General features: G+C 40.4%; 1 protein-coding gene across 1 annotated transcript in view; it reads left to right on the top strand.

Moving 5' to 3' along the window:
- vwa8 (von Willebrand factor A domain containing 8) overlaps positions 1-21285 on the top strand; it is a 152043-nt gene that overhangs the window by 30721 nt on the left and 100037 nt on the right. Inside the window, exons 15-24 of the mRNA XM_037686695.1 lie at positions 3049-3238; positions 3345-3422; positions 3501-3616; positions 9437-9537; positions 10992-11098; positions 12248-12319; positions 12822-12898; positions 16354-16429; positions 18925-19060; positions 19370-19489. Of these exons, the coding sequence (XP_037542623.1) occupies positions 3049-3238; positions 3345-3422; positions 3501-3616; positions 9437-9537; positions 10992-11098; positions 12248-12319; positions 12822-12898; positions 16354-16429; positions 18925-19060; positions 19370-19489 (1073 nt within the window). The remainder of the gene's footprint in view (positions 1-3048; positions 3239-3344; positions 3423-3500; positions 3617-9436; positions 9538-10991; positions 11099-12247; positions 12320-12821; positions 12899-16353; positions 16430-18924; positions 19061-19369; positions 19490-21285) is intronic.

Below are 21285 nucleotides of genomic sequence, written 5' to 3' on the forward strand. Positions count from 1 at the left end.
AGAGAGAGAGAGAGAGAGAGAGAGAGAGAGAGAGAGAGAAGGTTGTTGGTTCAAATCCCGGTCCGGAGGCCTTTGTGGGTGGAGTTTGCATGTTCTCTCCGTGCATCCGTGGGTTTTCTCCGGGTACTCCGGTTTCCTCCCACAGACCAAAAACATGCATGTTAGGCTGATTGGTAACTAAATTGTCCCTAGGTGTGAGTGAGAGAGTGAATGGTTGTCTCGTTTGTCTCTATGTGTCCCTGTGATGGACTGGAGACCCGTCCAGGGTGTACCCCACCCCTCGCACAGTGATTATTGGACATGGGCACCGGTGACCCCCGTGACCCAAAATGGTAGAAGCGGGTAAAAGATGATGGATGGATGGATGGATTTTGCACTGTGTGTGCAGCCCACAAGTGCAAGGGAAGGCTCCCTCCTGCAGCTGATCAGCTGATCTCTTTCTCTGCCACGCACACACATTTCTCCTGCAGCAGCTTTGTGAAAGGCCCTTTGCTGTCCAGATGCACCGATCGATCGGTGTTTGTTTTCAAACTTAAAATTCAAAGTGTCACATTGTAAAATCGTCATAATCACAAAATATAAAAGTGTTAAAAGTTATTTTTAATTATTTTAGAACTTCTGTGTTCAGTTGTTTCAGTGTAATTGATCAAAAAGTACATTTTTGCTCCGTGCTGCAGAGATGAAGCTGTGTGACATCCCTTTGATGTCCTGCTGCACTTCTCTTCTCTTCTCTACAATTTAAATTTAAATACTGTAACATTTTAAATAAATAATCCATGCTGCATGGATTGTTTATTTAAAATGTTACAGTATTTAAATTGTTTATTTAAGGAGGGAGATTGGAAGTAATAGGTGATGATTGAGTGTGATTACAGCCTGGCACATGTCATGACTAAGTTTATTGAACTTGAACTTAACTTGACATGAACTTGAACTGGGACTATTGTATCTTTACTTTGCGTTTTTTCACTTATCACGGGTGGGCATGGTCCCAGACACTCGCGATAAACGAGGGACTACTGTATATATGCTTTTGCTTACATGTACTAAATACAATGTCAGGGAGGAACATTAATTGGGATGATACAAAACAATTACCATTAGTTGTGAGACTAAATCAGAATAAAGTATGTAAATCCAGAGGAGCAAAGTGTCACGTCACTGAAGTTTTTTTTTTTTTGCGTGGTAGAGCTTTACCAGCATTTATGGGTGGCACGACAATCTGTCTTTACAGACAAAATGTAAAAGTGTTCCAGAGCCCATGCAGTGATATCCACAACAGAATCATACCTGTTTAAAGCAATGTCGCCCAAAGGCCTGAAGATCACCTGCATTCATCGTTTACATTTGGTCTTTTTCTTTGTGCAAACAGTTTTCTAGATTTTTTAAAGCATTTGATATAATGATATAAACTGCTGTTAAAGAGATATTCAAAGTTCTACCATTTTTCCTTGGAGGATCATTATTCTGAATTTGTTCCAGTATTTTCTGACTCTGTTCTTCACAAACTGCCCATTTGTGAAATTCAGCCTCTTGAAAGACATATGAACAGTCCTCTTACTGATGTTTTCTTCACTTGCATATTTCCAAATGAGGATGATGTCACACTCCAGCAGTGTCTTTCTGGTCTTCAAAGAGAGACATAGACTTGTCAGGCTCTTTCTGGGGTCTGTTAATGTTACACACTTGTATTTCTCTCTTCTTTGTGATTATCAGTTTCTGTTCTTTTGAGGTTGATGCTGACGTCAACTTTCTTGCCTTCTGTGATGTTAATATGTGTTGTAGATCTCCCTCATTAGTGGCCATGAGAACTGTAGCATCAGCATAATGTAAGTTAATGTTTTTACCCCTGGTTTTGATGCTGCTCCTTCTATGGTTCTCATCACTTACTCTATATAAGGAGAACAGATCTGTGGACAAGACACAACCTTGACACACTCCTCTCTGAATCTTCACAGGCTTTCCAAGTCTGTTTTGATATCTTATTGCAGCTGTTTGTTACCAATAAATGTTATTTATGATTATTTGATCTCTCCCATTCACATTTAGTTCTAATCAGATGTTCATGTGTGGATGTGTCTTACACGTTATGTATACTGTAACTGATGAAGCACAAGCACTGGTACTTCCAATAACTTTTTATGCAGTTATCTTCAGAATGTGCCTTTTTTTTTTTTTTTCAACAAACCCACACTGTTCTTCTCCTTTTTGGTGTCAGATCTAGTTTCTCATTCTCATCAAGATAATCCACATAATTAATTTGGTGATGTAGCTCATCACATTGATAATCTACAATGTTGTTCGTATTCCACAGCTACAGGTTTCTTGGAAAGAGCAATGGATGTTCATTTGCTCATATCTTCTAGGATCTTTCCTGTGTCACAGATTTTATTCAACAGCTTTAACCGTTACACACTCAAGTTCTATTTCGTATAGGCTTCGCCCTTTAAGACTGTTGCTAGTTTTTTCAAAGTTTTTTTCAGTGCAGCGCTGCGCGCCTAGGGATAAACCCACTAGCGACAGTCTTAAAGGGCTACGCCTATACTCATAGAATCTGGGGTTACAGTACGTAACCAATGTTTTTCTAGTGCCTATTTAAATTAAAAAAGGGTACAATTTCCAAGTTTCAACAGTTGCTGTTTTCTATGTTCCATTTTGTATAAAGTATGGGTTAAAAAGATTTGCAAATTATTGTATTCTGTTTTTCCTTTACATTGTACAAAACTGTCTAGCCTTCTTAGAACTGGCATCATTTATAAGGATGTAGTGTGTGACTGCTGTAGATTAAAATGGTCCAGATTGGGTGTCTCTGTGGTTCACATGAAATTAACTTTGCTGTCCTCTTCAGTCAGAGGAATTCACATGTAGCTGTCAGAAGTCATGCTCTTGACACTGACATTGACTTGGTGGGATCCTTACTAATGGACCCTTGACACACTCCATTTAAGCGCCTCTCACACATCTTTTTAGACACAGTTGAACAGTTGTTCATCAGCATCCAACACTGCAGCTGTGGATCTGTTATCTAGCATGTGTGTGTGTTATCAGGTCCATCTTCCCTATCCATCCATCGTTCAGAGTGCTAGCTCTGGCAGAGCCCCCCACTGTGGGGGTCCGTTCAGGCAGCAGTAACAGCAGAGGTCAGCAGTGGTTGGGGCCAGAGCTGCTCTCTATGTTCCTTTACCACACCGTTGCCCCGCTGGCCAAAGCAGAGGAGATGTTTCTCATAGAGGGACTGGTGAGTCCTACACACAAAACCTCACTTTTATTTCTTCTCACATATCACTTATTATTTCTGTTTTGCTTCTTTTTTAAATCCTATTTATTGTTTACTTAAAAAATAGACTCCGAATGTTCCAAAAGAAGCAGCCGAGCAGTTGTTACACCTCACGCACAGTCTCCGCCGGACAAATGACCCGACAGTAAGTTGGTTTACTTTTACCACTTTTTCCATTCATGCCCTCAGATATATCATGCCTGTGTATGACTTGCTTTTCTAGATGCAGTCTCTGGCCTCTTCCCTCTCAACCAGACAGCTACTTAGGATCTGTCGCCGCCTCTCTCAGTACCCAGAGGAGAGAATTTTTCATGCAGTCAATAAAGCTTGTCTCTCCAGGTGCTTGCAAACACACACACTAATTGCTTTCTCTTTACAAAATATTCTACTCTTTTCTGATAAAAAAAAACAAACATAATTTTCTTAAAAACGGTGGCTTTCAGTTTTATACTAATCAAATTTGATGGACATTAATTCCATTTAAAATCTCCAGTTACAGCAAAAAGTTATGTTATTATCTGCACTCTGTCTCCCATTTATATTAGAAAAAAGACAAGACTTCAGAAACAAACAAAAAAGTTGGGATCAAATCTGGTGGATGTAAACAGGAACAAGTATTAACAAATTAAATACAAACACTCAAAATTCAGTGAAAACCGCACTGGAAATTAGCAGATTTCTGTTAAAATATTGTCTCCTACAATCACTTTGTGCAATACCACGTCACAAGATAAGATAGATACATACTGGTAATAAAATTCTTAAACTTCATAGCATAAATACATGCTTTCTGCCATTAGTAATGGTGAAGTTGGACCAAACTCACACAAACAGTGACCACTCTGTTAGAAGTTTACTGAAATGGCTTATTTATCTACAGGTGCTGGTCATAAATTAGAATATCATGAAAAAGTTGATTTATTTTAGCAATTCCATTCAAAAAGTGAAACTTGTACATTATATTAATTCATTACACACAGACTGACACACATATTTCAAATGTTTATTTTTTTATGTTGATGATTATAACTGACAACTAATGAAACCCCCAAATTCAGTATCTCAGAAAATTACAATATTACTTAAGACCAATTAAAAAAATGATTTTTAGAAATGCTGGCCAACTGAAAAGTATGAACATGAAAAGTATGCGCATGTACAGCACTCAGTACTTCGTTGTTGCTCCTTTTGCCTCGACTGCAGCAGTGTGGTGTGGCATGGAGTCGATCAGTCTGTGGTGGCACTGCTCAGATGTTATGAGAGCCCAGGTTGCTTTGATAGTGGCCTTCAGCTCTTCTGAATTGTTGGGTTTGGCTTACTGCATCTTCCTCTTCACCATACCTCATAGATTTTCTATGGGGTTAAGGTCAGGCGAGTTTGCTGGCCAATTAAGAACAGGGATACCATGGTCTTTAAACCAGGCACTGGTAGCTTTGACACTGTGTGCAGGTGCCAAGTCTTGTTGGAAAATGAAATCTTCATCTCCATAAAGTTGGTAAGCAGCAGGAAGCAGGAAGTGCTCTAAAATTTCCTGGTAGACGGCTGTGTTGACCTTGGACCTCAGAAAACACAGTGGACCAACACCAGCAGATGACATGCCCCCCCCCCCCCCCCCCCAAAACCATGAGTTAATGTGGAAACTTGACACTGGACCTCAAGCAACATGGATTCTGTGCCTCTCCTCTTTTCCTCCAGAATCTGGGACCTTGATTTTCAAAAGACGTACAAAATTTACTTTCATCAGAGAACATAACTTTGGACCACTCAGCAGCAGTCCCAGGTGAGATGCTTCTGATGCTGTCTCTTGTTCAAGAGTGACTTGACACAAGGAATGTGACAGCTGAACCCCTTGTCTTGCATACGTCTGAGCATGGTGGTTCTTGAAGCACTGACTCCAGCTGCAGTCCACTCTTTGTGAATCTCCCCCACATTTTGGAATGGGTTTTGTGTCACAATCCTCTCCAGGGTGTGGTTATACCTATTGCTTGTACACTTTTTTCTACCACATCGTTTCCTTCCCTTCTCCTCTATTAATGTGCTTGATACAGAGCTTTGTGAACAGTCAGCCTCTTTAGCAATGACCTTTTGTGTCTTGCCCTCCTTGTGCAAGGTGTCAGTGGTCGTATTTTGGACAACTGGGAGGGAGGCTGTGGCTGAGTGGTTAGAGCAGTTGTCCTCCAATGCAAGAGTTGAGGGTTCTAATCCACCAGCAGTCACATGCTAAAGTGTCCCTGGCCAAGACACCGAACCCCTCATTGCCTCTGATGTGTGTCCCATCGGTGTATGAATGTGATAAAGCACTGATTAGTCTCTTTAGAATGATTTGTTCAATTAGCTTTGTAGATATATAGTAGAGTGTTGTATGAATGGGTAAATGAGGCACAGATTGTAGTGTAAAACGCTTTGAGTATCTTGATCAGATAGAAATGCGCTATAAGTACAGTCCATTTACCATTTAACTGTCAAGTCAGCAGTCTTCCCCATGATTGTGTAGCCCACAGAACTAGACTGGGAGACAATTTATTGGCCTTTGCAGGTGTTTTGAGCAAATTAGCTGATTAGACTGTGGCACTAGGTGTCTTGGGGTGGCTGTGGGTGAGTGGTTAGAGCAGTCGTCCTCCAATGCGAGCGTTGGGGGTTCGAATCCACCAGCAGTCAAATGTCCAAGTGTCCCTGGGCAAGACACTGAACTTCTCATAGCCTCTGATGTGTGTCCCATCAGTGTATGAATGTGATCTAAAGCACTGATTAGTCTCTTTAGAATGATTTGTTCAATTAGCTTTGTAGAGATTTAATAGCGTGTTGTATGAATGGGTAAATGAGGCACAGATTGTGTTGTAAAGTGCTTTGAGTATCTTGGAATAAGATAGAAAGGTGCTATATAAGTACAGTCCATTTACCATTTACCATTCAATATTGAACCATCCATCCATCTATCCGTCCATCCATCCATCCATCTTTACGTATATCTTTTACCTGCTTCTTCTATTTTGGGTCACAGGGGTTGCCGGTGCCCATGTCCAGCAATCAGTGTGAGGTGCGAGGTACACCCTGGACAAGTCGTAAGTCCATCACAGGGCCACAAAGAGACAAACAAGACAAACAACCATTCACTCTCTCACTCACACCTACGGACAATTTAGAGTTACAATCAGCCTAACATGCATGTTTTTGGTCTGTGGGAGGAAACTGGAGCACCCGGAGAAAACCCATGCATGCATGTAGAGAACATTCAAACTCCACCCAGAATGATCCTCGGACCAGGATTTGAACCGGTAACCTTCTTTTTGAGAGGCAGCAGCTCTATCAGTTGTGCCACCGTGCTGCCCTCAATATTGAACCTTTTCACAATATTCTAATTTTCTGAGATACTGAATTTGGGGTTTTCATTAGTTATCAGTTATAATCATCAACATTAAAAGAAATAAACATGTGAAATATATCAGTCTGTGTGTAATGAATGAATATAATATACAAGTTTCACATTTTGAATGGAATTATTGAAATCAATCAACTTTTTCATGATATTTTAATTTTATGACCAGCACCTGTATGCTTTTTTAGTTTTTGTTGAAATTTCTTTTACATTTGTGATTTTGTAAATTATCAATATTGTTTGAGGGTTCTACTCAGTATCTTAGTTCTTCCCAGGACTGCACTCTTTTGGACAGAGTTCTCTGAGGTTGTTTCCTGGTGTCTGTTGGAGCCACTCTTTCAGTTTGGGGGTCACAGCACCAAGTGCCTCAATGACCTCTGGGAGTTTTGATGCTCTGACTCTATAGACTCTTCACAATTTCTGTATTTCTTTTTTTGGTCCTTGTCATTTCTCAAGCTTCTTGTGCTCCCTTTTCCTAAAATTACAGTCACTTGGGATTGCCACATCTATCACCACTGCCTTCTTCTCTTGTTTGTCAACCACCACAATGTCCGGTGGGTTACTTATCACTGGTTTGTCGGTTTGGATCTGGAAGTCCTACAGTATCTTAACCTGTCCATTCGCCACCACCCTTGGTGACATCGCCCGTTTTGAATGTGGAACCTCCAGTCCATACTCGGCACAGATTTTCCTTTGTATTATTCCAGCCACTAGGTTACAGCATTCCACGTATGCTTTGCCTCCCTGGATCTTACACCCTGCTATTATGTGATGGACTGTCTCAGGGGCCTACTTGCACAGACTGCATCTTGGCTCTTTTCTGGTATGATAGACTCTGGCCTCTATTGCTCTTGTGCTGAAGACCTGTTCTTGTGCTGCCATGATTAATGCCTCTGTGCTGTCCTTCAGTCCAGCCCTCTCTAACCACAGGTAGAATTTGTTGATATCAGCCCCTTCCTCAATCTGCCTGTGGTATTTTGTCATTCAGGGGCTTATGAAATGGACTGCACTTATATAGCGCCTTTCTATCTTATTGAGATACTCAAAGCGCTTTATAACACAATCTGTGCCCTCATTTACCCGTTCATACAGCACTCTACTATATTTTTTACAAAGAATAATCAGTGCTTTATCATATTCATACACTGGTGGGACACACATTGGAAGCTATGGGGTTCAGTTTCTTGCCCAGGGACACTTTGACATGTGACTGCTAGTGGAATCAAACCCCCAACTCTCGCACTCAAGGACGACTGCTCCAACCACTCAGCCACAGTCACCCTGATGAATGATGATGAATGATGCCATGATGGCTCCTCTTGTTTTGCCTTTTCCACATTAGGTTTTTGTTGCTGCCTGAGAAATTCACCCATCACATCTTCATCTAGGGCTTTCCTCCTAATGTACCCCAGGACCTTGGTCATTTTATCTTTTGTAGTGGCTCGGATGCTCACTAGTCCTCTGCCTCCCTCTTTTCTCAAGTGTATAGTCTCAGGGTGCTGGACTTTAGGTGAAACCCTCTGTGCATTGTGAGGAGCTTTTGAGTCTTGATGTCAGTGGCTTCTATCTCCTTTGGCCAGGCTAATATACCACCTGGGTATGCAATGACTGGCTCTGCATACATGTTGATAGCTCAGGCTTTGCTCTTGCCATTCAGCTGGCTTTTTAAGACATTCCTTAGTCTCTGTAGTAGGTATTTGGATGTGGCCAGTGGCCTCATGATTCCCATTTGCTTGTGGGATTCCAAGGTACTGTATGTGTAGCTGTCCTGGACATCTGCAATCGTTTCTTCAAGTAGTTCAACCCCTTCAGTTGTGATCACATTGCCTCTCTTGCATACCATTTGACTGCATTTATCCAGTCTGAATGCCATTACAATGTCCTTACTGTATATCCTGGTGAGGTGGATCTGTGAGTCAATGTCTCTCTCATTTTTGGCATACAGCTTGATGTCATCTATGTAGAGGAGGTGACTGATTATTGTTCCACTTTGGAACTGGTATCCATAGCCACTCTTAGCAGTGATTTGATTGAGGGGGTACTGGTCTATGCAGAATTGTATTGGGGACAGTGCATCACCTTGGTATATGCCACATTTGATACTGACTTATGCAGTTGGATTTCATTTGGCCTCTAGAGTTGTCTTCCACTTTCAGCTGCTCCCTTCTTCAAAGGTCGCCACAGCGAACTAACATCTACGAAGAGTTGGCAATTGTTTTACGCCAGATGCCCATTCTGACACAATTACAGAACACCCAAGCTACCACAGCCCTCTTTGTGGAGCTGATAGCTGCCATCTAGGGCACACAGGGGAGCAGATGGTGGGGGTTAAGTGCCTTTCTCAAGGGCCCAGAGTAGGGACAATGATGATGGAGGCAGGTGTGGGTTTTTCATCTTTCCCACCCACATTTTGATGTTGTCAGCCTGGAGAGTTCAGCCGGTGACCTTCCGATCACAGGTCCACCTTCTCTATCCTCTGCGCCACCACTCCCCACTTTATAGAATAACGGTGGACTTAATTACATACTTATATCGGAGGTTACCTCCCTTTGCTAAATGTAGCTTCTTTTTTTTCTTTTTTTTTTTTTTTCTGAGTGATTCAGTTTTTAAGATGTCTGTATTTGGAGCTTATGAATAAAGTAGTAAATGAGTTATATTTTGACCTATCTGAGTTTGAGCAGTCTTGAGTTATGCCGGGGATTTGCCTGCTTGTTTTTTTCATTCTATACTGTATGTGTTTGGGTTGCAGTATAAATTAAATGTTTTTTAAATATGTGTTTTAGGTTCCTGCCCAGCCTGGCTCGTGCCAGTCTTGAAAAAAGCCTCACCAGCTGCTCCATACAAGACACAGTGGATCCTGCTGAACACAATCGTGATTATAGCTGTATGTTCAACATTTATTTCTGAGTAGATTTTGCAGATAGTAATCAATTTTTTGTTTGAGTTTTTTCAGGTTTTTGTTTCAGCCTTTGATGGTAGACCACCATATTTATTAAAAGTGTTTATAATAATGGCTATACACTTATTTTATAATACCTTGTGGATAATTTAAAATGAAACATGCTCTAACTCTGACCTGATATATCCATGTTGTAATAAAACAACTGCAAATACGTAGAAAGTAAATTTAACCAAGCCATAAAAAATAAGAAACAATTTTACAGAAAATAAAATTTCCTCTGAGATTTATAGGCCAACCTGTAAGTCTTGTTGCATTTATTATAACAACACTGATTTTTTTTCCTGATATGATGGTGATTTGAAAACTGGTTCAATTTAGCATGTGTTACGTTACGTAGTCAGTATGTGAGAGCTAAAAGCACACTTTAGATTTGCTTCAAAGTTGTTTCAAGCTGTTGAATGGATTGAGAGTGACAGGACACAATACGGCAAATCTGCTAATTATCCTTTTGATGGAATCACATTCAAACATGGAAAGGTACTGTTCTTTAGGCATTCTTCAGGTTACAATACACATTGTCTAAAATGTCATCTCCTCTATTGGGGCAATGTACATATTGCACAAGTCTAGGAAGCACAGACTGAAGGCAGGCTTTGTTGAAATCTCAGCCACTCCGAAGGCTCCTTCAAGATATTCCTGCATCTGTTTGTTAATGACATCATACAGGAGAGAGAAGGCTACACTAGTGTTGGTATTGGGGGCATGTACATGGCTATGTTAACTACACAGACAGCTCTGGGTAGGTAGAATGGTCTACATATGATGGTCACATGTAGAAAGCTGCTGTTCATGCACCAGTTGTGTGCATAGATGCAGAGTCCCTATCCACGGGTCTTACTGAAGTCAACAGTCCTGTCATAGCAATAAAGACTGCGGCCTGTTAGCTGAACAGCCGCATCAGGGTTTAGTAGTTATAGGCTCCACAGTTCCGTAATAATAACCACAACAGTCCTGAACTGTGGTGTTACTAGTCATCGGCAGTTCTAGTTTCTGTGTTATTGACAACAGGTCTGGCATTGTCGAGAAAGATGCTAGGAATCCGCATTCTGCGTGGCTGCCATGCTAGCAGATCTGTGTCAGCAGATGAGCTCTACATCAGCTCTGGTGTCAGAGAAAATTGTTTTAGTTGGAATATAAATAGCAAAAATACACTTGTGTTGTGCATGAGTAAACATTTGATACAAAACCACAGAGCCACAGTGTGTGTGTCTGTCTGTATCCGTCTATCTGTTAGCAGCTTTTAAGTTGAGATTTTTTTGGCACTGTTGACACTCAAATATACAACTGGAGATCAGAAAAAGTTTCTACTTTAAGCTGCTTTTTTTCATTGCAACCAAATTGTAATAATAAGATGCCTGGTCCTTGTTATTCTGCAGGTGTGGTGCATGATGGTGTGTTGAAAATTGGTAAGGTTTCAGCTCCCGTCCACAACCCCAACCAGAGAATAAAGGTTCCAGATGTCCTCTTCTATGATAATCCCCAGGTAATCGCACACAAGAAGACAACTACATACACCTTATGTCCCAGACTTAGCCAGCTCTGAACATATATACCCAATGCTTCTGAAATTAGATGTTTTTCTCCAGGGCAGGATTCTGATTGAATGGCAAACGCAATATTAGAACCAATGAAAAAGTTATTTTTAGTTTTATTTTATTTTTAAACAGAGATTTCGTTGCATATTTATCTCGGGATGATGTGTATCGTATGTGTTACTTTGTCTTTTTATTTAGTTAATCAAAAAATGTTTTGATTTACGCAGCACATTTAAATTTACAGGCAAGACAACAAAATCAAATAAAACAAGAAAGAAAAAAGAGAACTGTTAACTGATTTAGAATGGTGCTGTTAAATTTATACCTCAGCCTAATCAAACCCACTTCCCTCTAGGTAGAAAAATCCAACAAAGATAAGTCAGGTCCTTTGGACGGTTTCTTTTTGGTGAAACGTTTCGTCTTTCATCCAAAAGACTTCATCCGTCCGAGGAGCTGACTGATTGTCAGCTTAGATTTAACTTTGTTGGATTTTTCTACCTGGATTATTGATCATAGATCAGGATATTTTGAACCACTTTGGCCATGACTGCTTCCAACAAGTTGGTGGGGGGAGAGGGCGGACTACAGAAACCATTTGATCACCATCAAACTGGTTGACCCACTATGTGAAGGTGCTATATTTAAGACTGGGTTTGTTGTGGCTCCTCGGACTGATGAAGTCTTTTGGATGAAAGACGAAACGTTTCAACAAAAGGAGACAGTCCAGAGGACCTGACTTAACTTTGTTGGACATAGGAAATGACTGACATCTCTGGCAACACAGATGATGCTGTGCGACCCAGATTCTTCTATCTCTCTTTCTCTCTCTGCCTTTTTTTTCTGCATGCTTGTGTTTGAGGCTGAGATAAAAAAAGATAGAGTTTAAGAAATAATAAGTGAAAGGAGGGTGACCCACTTTTTAACCTGTTTTGTTAGAATGGGATTGGGATGCATGAGAAGGAGTAGAAACATTAAGCTGAGCATTAACAATGTGTAAATGTATTTATAAACTGTAAAGGTTCAACTGAAATCTGTCCATCCACAAAATTATAATTTCTGAATTATTTGTTGTATGTTGTGTGTATGTGTGTCTGCAGCACATGATGGTGATGGAGGACATGTTGAAAGACTTTCTTTTAGGAGAGCACCTTCTCTTGGTGGGAAACCAGGTGAGTAAAATAAATTCAGGTTTAGTTTTGTAATTTTCTGTTCACAAAAACATTTTTTAACTATTTTCCAAAAAAGGTTTTTTATTGTTAGTAGCAGTTACTGTTATTTAGTGTTTTCAGAGATGGGTCTGTCTAGTTTTGGATGCAGTCTCTGTGAAGTTGACCACACATGTCAGCTTTATTTAAGCATGGAGGGTAGGCTTGAAACAAGCTGCCTGCAGCCCAAAGTCACCCTCCAACTTTACCCGCTAATGCCTCATTGTTGGCATGAGGACACATGTAGCACCCACCAGGGACAAAGAGTGTCTCCTAATCCAGATCTGATAGGCTGAGCTACAGGGAGGACAAGTGAGGTGCAGTGGCCATAATGTGCCATCACCCCAGAGGCACTCTTTTGCATGTTTTGATATGAATGTTGCCATGCACATTCTGTCCATATTCTGTATGAGATTTACTGTCAGTAAATTCTTTTTTTTTTTGTTTTGTTTTTTTGTCTCCACAGGGAGTAGGAAAAAACAAAATAGTGGACAGATTTTTGCACCTTCTCAACAGACCCAGGGAATACCTACAGCTCCATAGGTGAGAAGAATCAACATGTTTGTTAAATGTTCTTGGAAAGCAACATTTTCACAAAACTGTCACAAGCTTATTTTGAAAAACAGTTGCTGTCTCTCTGAACCAAAAGTTGTAAGGAGTGTAATTCTCCATTTATTATTTTATTCGCATCACATGTGGTACATAAGGTGGAATGAAATTGTGCACTCAAAGTCCCAGTTACACCCAAAAATAGCAAAAATATAAAGTATAACAACATAAACTGTATGCAAGAATCTAAGATATGCACTGAACAATAATAATGTAATATAATACAATGTATTAAACAGCAGCCTGAACACGAGTCTGTTGTGAGCAGATAAGTATGAATACAGCAGCTTAAAGGCAAGAAATCAGTAGCATGGATAAAGTGACATATCACAAAATAGTGGCATTACAGTGATTTTTCTGGTTAGGGATTTGAGTCTAACAGCTTCAGGGTTCCTCATTCTAGTAGTTCTGCACTTAATGCTCCACATCCTCCTTCCTGAGGGAAGCGGGGCAAAGGGTGTGTGTGCTGGGTGAGTAGGGTCCTTCATGATGCAGGTGGCCATTTTCCTGCATCTGGAGGTGTAGGTGTCTGTGATGGTGGGGAGGCTGACTCCAACAGTCTTCTGTACAGCCGGAATGGAAATGAAAGAATAATGAATTAATTGACCAACCGATATATCGGTGGGACAGATATTTTAGGCCTTTATAGCCGTGTGGGGACATATCGGTATCGGTTATAATTATCCCAATATTCACTGATATAAGCACTTCTAATTGTCACCCCAAAAATGCTGGGAACCTGCTGTAATTGTAAAGTGTATCCAGCAGAGTGTGAATGAAGACTACTTTCATTTTCTGGCCATTCAGTTAAGTTTCACTTTCACATTTAGAACAGATGAAGCAGGGAACAATACTAATGCTAATACTATGATTCGTAAAACTGCACCACAGCCTGAGACTGAGTACATGACTTGACTGTTTAAACGATGAACAAGGAAGGGCATTTCTTTGTTTAATTTATATTTTTGTAACACACTTGATAACTTTATGGTAAATAGTGGAGGATAGAAAATGTGAATGCACGTTAGGAAGCCTGTTGTTATGATCAATGCACCACTTGTAAACCTACTATGGGACTAGGTTTAACATGGATCTGATTAGCTTAGCTTCATGGTTGCCAACAGCTGCACTAAATAAACAAGCCCCGCCCCATTCAGCTGTTTTCTTAGATTCTTGGGGGTGGACAAAACTCAAAAATTTCCAGCTATTATATCGGTTATTGGCGGTTGCCTTTCCCTCCAAATGTAATTTGGCTATTGGTGATAACCAAAATTTCCATATTTGTCAGGCTCTAGAATGAATATATAGTGAATATATATGTATATCTGGGTTTTTTTGTGTTTATGCATTAGAACATTTAAAACCAATTTTCTAGACATTAAACACTCATGAAAAAGAAAGAAACTAACCTGTTTGAGGAAGATGTAAGCTGCCTGTATTTCCCTGTCTTTCCTGCCAGCCTTGTCCTTTCATCTAAGGGTATCAACTATTTTGGTCATTTGTAAATTAGGCCATTCTTCACCAGAACAAGGACCTTATATACTCTTATTAAAAGGAAATTATTTTAAGAAGACCCTGTTAACACAGTTTCTCAGATTCTATAAATACACAATCACTTTTCAGGAAAATTAGGACAGAGTGGCTTGTCAATGGATTAGTGGGTTGTGTGCTGTAAAAAATCCACATTTCCACTGAAACGTTGGCACTGAGACACTTGAAATAGAAGACTTTGACTCACGGGTGCTAAGTGATGATAAATCGTAAACAGATTGTTAATTTATGGAAACCTTAAACAATAATTTTAAAACAAACAAACAGATAAACCCATAACCCATTTTCTGCAACAGATTTTCACAGACTGATTTTGCTGGCTTCTCCACTCAGCTTGCAAATGTGAACTGGGTCAAAGTCTTGTGAAAGTCAAAGTAGAGCTTTTCATGGATGTGTCCTGGTTAGCCACTGTAACAGCAGCTAATATTAGAGCAGGACAGAGGCAGGAGAGTTAATGCATGTGGCTTTTGGGAGCTTGTGACTGAAAGCCTACAGAGAAAAGTAGCTTAAAAAAGTAAGAAAAATGCAGTCAGCAAAGAAACTGGGACACATTCGGTTACACTTTATAGTGTATGTGATAGTGGTTTGTTGTAGTGTTCATAAAAAGAAGGGTGGTCTGTGGCCACCACAGTTATCCAGTATTAACTAATACAAAAATGGTTATAACTTAGTCACTTTACAGATATTGAGCTAAAACTTGATGTAGTAAAAGTGGAGGTTCATTCCTAACTTACACTCCAAGCACTAACACATTGTCCAGCACCTTTGCTTAAAACTTTAACATCAACTTTTAGTCAATAGTCTGTTAGAAAAATATTTCTTGACCCTCTCTACATATTGAAAGAACTCCAACCCAGACCCCTTTATCAAAGCCACAATCAATCAAAAATCAACTAGTTATTTCTGTTGACGCCGAGGCAGCGCTTTTCAGGAGTTCCCAAGTTTGCCCAACTTTGTCTTGACCACATGCAAGCTCAAATTCCTATGAAAAAACTCTGCAAGCTTAGCAGACCAGTCAGATTTAAACCTGAAAACGGACAAAATTGCACCAAGGGGTGAAACTACAGTTCAAGTGTACGTAGCCAAGAAGTGACCAGTGGTTTCAGTGCCCACTATTCTGTTTAATTCAGTTTATTTATACAGCGCCAAGTCACAGCAGAAGTTATCTCAGGGCACTGAACAGAAACATTCACATACATAAAAATAAGTTAATAACATTATTTATTAAATTCTGTGAGTTCTGCTGTTGGATTGACGTTGCTGCAGGAGTAATAAACCCTATATGAACATGTTCATGAACTGCTTTGTGTTCTGTTGACGTTAACTCAGTAAAAGCACACCATAACCCTCGGCTATAATACTAGTAAAATTGGAAAAGTTAAACAAAGGCTATACAGGATGGGGTTTGCTATATCTGAGGCTTGACTGCTATAAATGTTTTGCAACTTTTTCCTATCAATTAGACTTTTTTTTTCATAACTTTATTTCTGAAATTGGGAAACAAACTTTTTTCTGTATGAACCTACTATGTATTTATAATAGTGTGTTGGTGTAGTGGGTGTATAATGACCCACTGTACCATTTCATCTTAGGTGCATTTCATTTTAGATGTCATTCAACAAGATAAACATGGCTTGTGAGTTTTCTGTTTTTCAACCATGTCTACTTCTGGTTTCAAAAAACAAAAGTGGGAATCACTGCAGGCATAAAGTGGCCATAAACTTCAGAAGGCTACACCAAATCAAACTATCAACAATTTTAATGCTTCTTCTTGTTACCATAGCAAATATTTGATTCTACTTGGCTTTTGTATGTAACCAAGCTCTATCCTCTCTCAGGGATACAACAGTCCAGAGTCTAACCCTGCAGCCTTCAGTGCAAGACGGTGTCATTGTGTATGAGGACTCACCCCTGGTCAGTTCACAGTGCAAAAATATCCTCTAACTATTTTGTATGGTTACCTGCACACATAAGGCCACCTTGTGTGATAAAAATAGGAGATGTTTGTTCATGCCTCATAAGTAATAGTTGTAATGATATGTTGAACTGCTCACTTTCTAAATGCAAATATTATGTCACTGGTAAGAAAAGCTTTGAAAGTGCACTTCCGCCACACAAACAGCAGCTCAACTCTCTTCTTCTGCTTCTTCTTTCGGCTTTCCTCTATTCAGGTGTCTCCACAGTGAGTCATCCTCCTCCATCTCTCTCTGTCCTCTGCATCTTCTGTCCTCACTCCAACTACCTCCATGTCCTCTCAAACTGCATCCATACAGATCCTCTTTGTCTTTTTCCTGGCAGCTGCATTTCTAACATCCTTCTACCAATATACTCATTGTCCCTCCTCTGGACATGTCCAAACCACTGTCCCTCCTCTGGACATGTCCAAACCACTGTCCCTCCTCTGGACATGTCCAAACCATCTCAGTCTGGCCTCTCTAACATTATCTCCCAGTTGTTCAACCTGTGCTGTACCTCTGATGATCTCGTTCCTAATCTTATCCATCCTTGTCACTCCTAAGGAGAACCTTAGCATCTTCATTTCTGCCACTTCCAGTTCTTTCTCCTGTCTTTTTGTCAATGTCTCTGTCTCCAGACCACACAACATAGCTGCTCTCACCACTGTCTTGTAAACTTTTCCTTGACCTTTGCTGACACCCTTTTGTCACAAATCACTGCTGAAACTTTTCTCCATCCTGCCTGGACTCTCTTTTTCACCTCTTTACCACATTCCCCATTTTCCTGGACAGTGGACCCCAAGTACTTGAAGTCCTACATCTTTGCAACAGCAGCTCAACTCTCTCAGTATTAGGTCTTGTGTAAAAAAAAACCAACCTTTGTAGCACATTTAGTGTGAGATAAAAGAGGCTCTACAGTTACTCAACTGTGGTATGTGAGGGTTTTAATAAGTTCAATTTAATTCAGTTTATTTATATAGCACCCAGTCACAACAGAAGTTGTCAGGGCACTGAACAGAAACATTTATATATGAAAGTAATAAGTTAACACTATTTATCTGAGGAGCAGACTGCTTTGAATTTAACTCCATTGCAGAACTCTCATGTTGAGCAAGCATGAAGGCGACAGTGGAAAGGAAAAACTCCCTCATGAGGAAGAAACTTTTAGCAGAACGAGGGTCAGGACAAGCGGCCATCTGCTTCGACCGGCTGAGTTTAAGAGGAACAGATACACAATGGCAGGTCAAGAATCACATGTTAAGATAGAAATAGTATAAAATGAAAACTATTCAATTTTAGCAAAGTAAAAAAAAAAAAGCAAAGTAAACAAAGTAAAATTTTAAGTTCAGACTAAAACAGAAATTCATTCAAATATGTTGAGAGATTACGTCTCTTGGCTGACATGGGAATGCCTTTGAGTCCTCCCAGAAGAGCTGAAAGAGATGGCTCAGGAAAAAGATGTTTGGGCCACCCTGCTCAAGCTGCTGCCCCCGTGACCCGATGTTGGAGCAAGTAGTAAATGGTTGGTTGGATGGATGGATGGATGAACGGACGGACGGACGGGTAGAAAATTGTAACAATTGTTGATTGAAGTGACAGCTCTGGGGAAGAAGCTGCTCCTCAGCCTGGTTGTTCTTGATTTAACAGTCTCTTCCCTGATGGAAAGGGGGCAAACAGTCTGTGTCCTGAGTGGTTGGGGTCTCTGGTAATTCTACTGACCCTGTTCTTAGCTGGAATGTATAAACTGAGTACAGACTGGGAAGATGTGCACCAACAATTCTCGCTGCAGTCTTCGCAATTTGGGTCAACTCGTTCCTGTCCTCAGTGGTGCAGTTGGAGAACCATACCATGCGGCTGTAACCCAGAATGCTCTCAGCTGTGCTTCTGTAAAAGTTCTTGAGGAGTTGCGTGGGGAGCTTGGCCTTTCTGAGCCTCCGCAGAAAGAAAAGTCTTTGCTGTGCCTTCTTCGCTAAATTGGAGGTATTGATGGATCATGTGAGATCACAGGTGATGTGGAGACCCAGGAATTTGATATTAGTGGCCCTCTTCATCTTTCCATTTATGTGCAGAGGTGGGTAGGGTGTTTTTCTTCCTCTCCTGAAATCCTCGATAATCTCTTTGATTTTGGTGGTATTTAGCACCAGTTTGTTACCAGAGCACCAACTGACCAAATGCTGAACCTCATCCCACTAGTCCCACTATGGAGGTGGAATCAGCAAACTTCACAATTGTGTTGAAGGGGTAGATGGGGGTGCAATAATTTGTGAAAATAGTGAAGAGGACTGGGCTGAGGACACAACCCTGTGATGTGCCTGTACTTAGAGTGAGCGTGGATGATGTCATACCTCCCACTTTGACTCAATGACGTGTGCTTGTTTCTTCTTTTTAACTAATTACATAAAAAATTAACAACCCTGTGCTGCACTTAGTTGAACAAAGAATGTGTGTGATCAGGTGAAGGCGGTGAAGCTCGGACACGTGCTTGTGATTGACGAGGCCGACAAAGCTCCCACTAATGTCACCTGCATCCTGAAAACCCTGGTGGAGAGCGGAGAAATGGTCCTGGCTGATGGGCGCAGAATCATCTCAGGTATGCCTCCACACTTTGACTAGTCCCAAAAATAGACTATTGATTAACACAGTCCATTAAAACTAAAGTTCTAAATCACTCAAAGATGATGATGATTTTGATTTGTGCTGGACAGATGAAGAATGAATCGTTTTCATGTTTCTCCATATATTACCAAACTAATTTCCAGAGAGTCTTTCAATACCAGATGGATGTGAACATAACCTCAACTGTCCTGATTTTATTTTTATAACTATAGTAATGAACTTACTGAAACACTTGCATTGCTGCTTTTGTTGGTCATGCACACTCATTTTGTTTCTTTTAAAGATCCACACGAAGCAAATGGGAGGCCCAACATCATCGTCATGCACCCAGACTTCAGGATGCTCATCCTAGCTAACCGGCCTGGTTTTCCATTCCTGGGCAATGACTTTTTTGGAGCGTTAGGTACACAGTCACACATGCACAAACCACTCATCTGTAGAAGAGGCATAATAGTTCCTTTTATTTACCAATAAACCTGTATAAAATCTAAGCAATAGAATAAATAAATAAAATTGTTGATTTAATTTTTCTTTGCTCTACTGAATCTGTTGGTCATTTTTATAGTAAAAAAATAACATTGAACTGTTTTATGCAGACGTGGAAATATTCCCTATTTAAAAAAAACAGAGTGCATAAAATCTCCACCCACTCTCTGCAATTCAGCAAACATGCACATGTCAGCACGCCAGCAGCTAAACCCCCACCGCCACCTCTGTTCAAGTCAAATTAAATATAATGGAATAAGCTTTCTATGTTTAAGAGACACAGACTTCAAGTTAAAAGCTGCTTCATTCTGTTTGTGTTGTTAACTCAGAGAGACTCAGAGCTGCAGCCGGTGGGGTGAGTTTAAAACAGATTTGTTTTGATTTGTAAGTAAAATTGAGACCTTCACAGGTTAAGAAGAAGAGTAGAAATTTGTCAGACATCTGTGTTTGTTAGCTCTGTAGTAGCTGGTAGCCTAACTAGTCTTAACTAATTGGCTGGTTAATTTTGTTAACACTGTCACTGAGTGATCATAAATGTGAGTGTCATTAAACTCACATCAGAAAAATAATCAATAAATATACAGGATCTGGTCCAATTTAAATACATACAGTACATCCTGTGTTTAAAGTCTTACAGCATTAGGTATACTATAAAAAATATGTATGTAGTGTTTGATTTTTCTATTTGGGATCTCATTAAAACAAACATAATTAAATGGACAGAGCATTTTACTGACAATTTAAGCTGAAACAGAAGTCATCACTTGCTCTGGCGCAGGTGATGACTTCAGTTTCTGTGGTGATCTAACCAGGCTCCATGAAATTATTCTTTGAGTCTGAAAACTCAAACTTTTAGCTCAACGCAGCTGGCTCAACTGTTTACCTGTGTTCTTAGTTAAGCCCCCTGGGGTCATTCAACTCATCAGGCATCAGGATCTCATGAAAAATACTGTAAACAATTTCAACTTCTTTCCAGTGACATACAAACCTTCCACTATTTCAGAACCCATATTTACGTCAGCTTTTGTCTCTGTGAAAAAGAGCTATATCAATGTAGCTACAAGAATGAACTGTAATTAAAATCTAGTACAGGAAATGTAATTTAAAAGTTTACTACCAGCTGCTTTGTGGGCTGTTTAACATTCGTTATCAAATACATTGAGCATAGTAGGATGGTCCTAACTGAAATTACAATTAATACTCAGCTGTTTTAAAAATCATCTATAGACTGAAAACAATAAAGAGCTCAATGTCTCTCGCCTGTCCATGGGTTACCAGGACCCCACCCTGGAGCCAGGCCTAAGGGAGGGGCTCATCTGCGAGTGCCTGGTGACCGGGCCTCTACCCACAGGACCTAAATGAACAACATGGATTTACCTTTTTGTGGGCCCACCACCTGCAAGGGGCTATGTTGGTTGGTTGTGTTATACTATGGGTGGCAGATGAAGGAGAAGGCAATGGCGCTCTGACCGTAGTTTTCTGAAGCTGGGGACGTGGACAGTCACCTTTCTGGTGGGGAAGGAGCCTGAGCTTTGTAAGGTTGAGAGGTACAGACTAGATACAGTCAAGCTCATTTTTACACAGCGTGGTTTCCATAAACAATCTCCTTGAGGAAGGCAAGACCATTTTCCACTCTGGAGTTACCCATCATGAGAAACACCAGGCTAGTGTGGGCCTATTTATAGCCCCCCCCCCCCCCCCCCCCCCCCCCCC

This window comes from Nematolebias whitei, chromosome 13 (assembly GCF_014905685.2).
Source record: "Nematolebias whitei isolate Nwh7 chromosome 13, NemWhi1, whole genome shotgun sequence".
Taxonomy (NCBI): domain Eukaryota; kingdom Metazoa; phylum Chordata; class Actinopteri; order Cyprinodontiformes; family Rivulidae; genus Nematolebias; species Nematolebias whitei.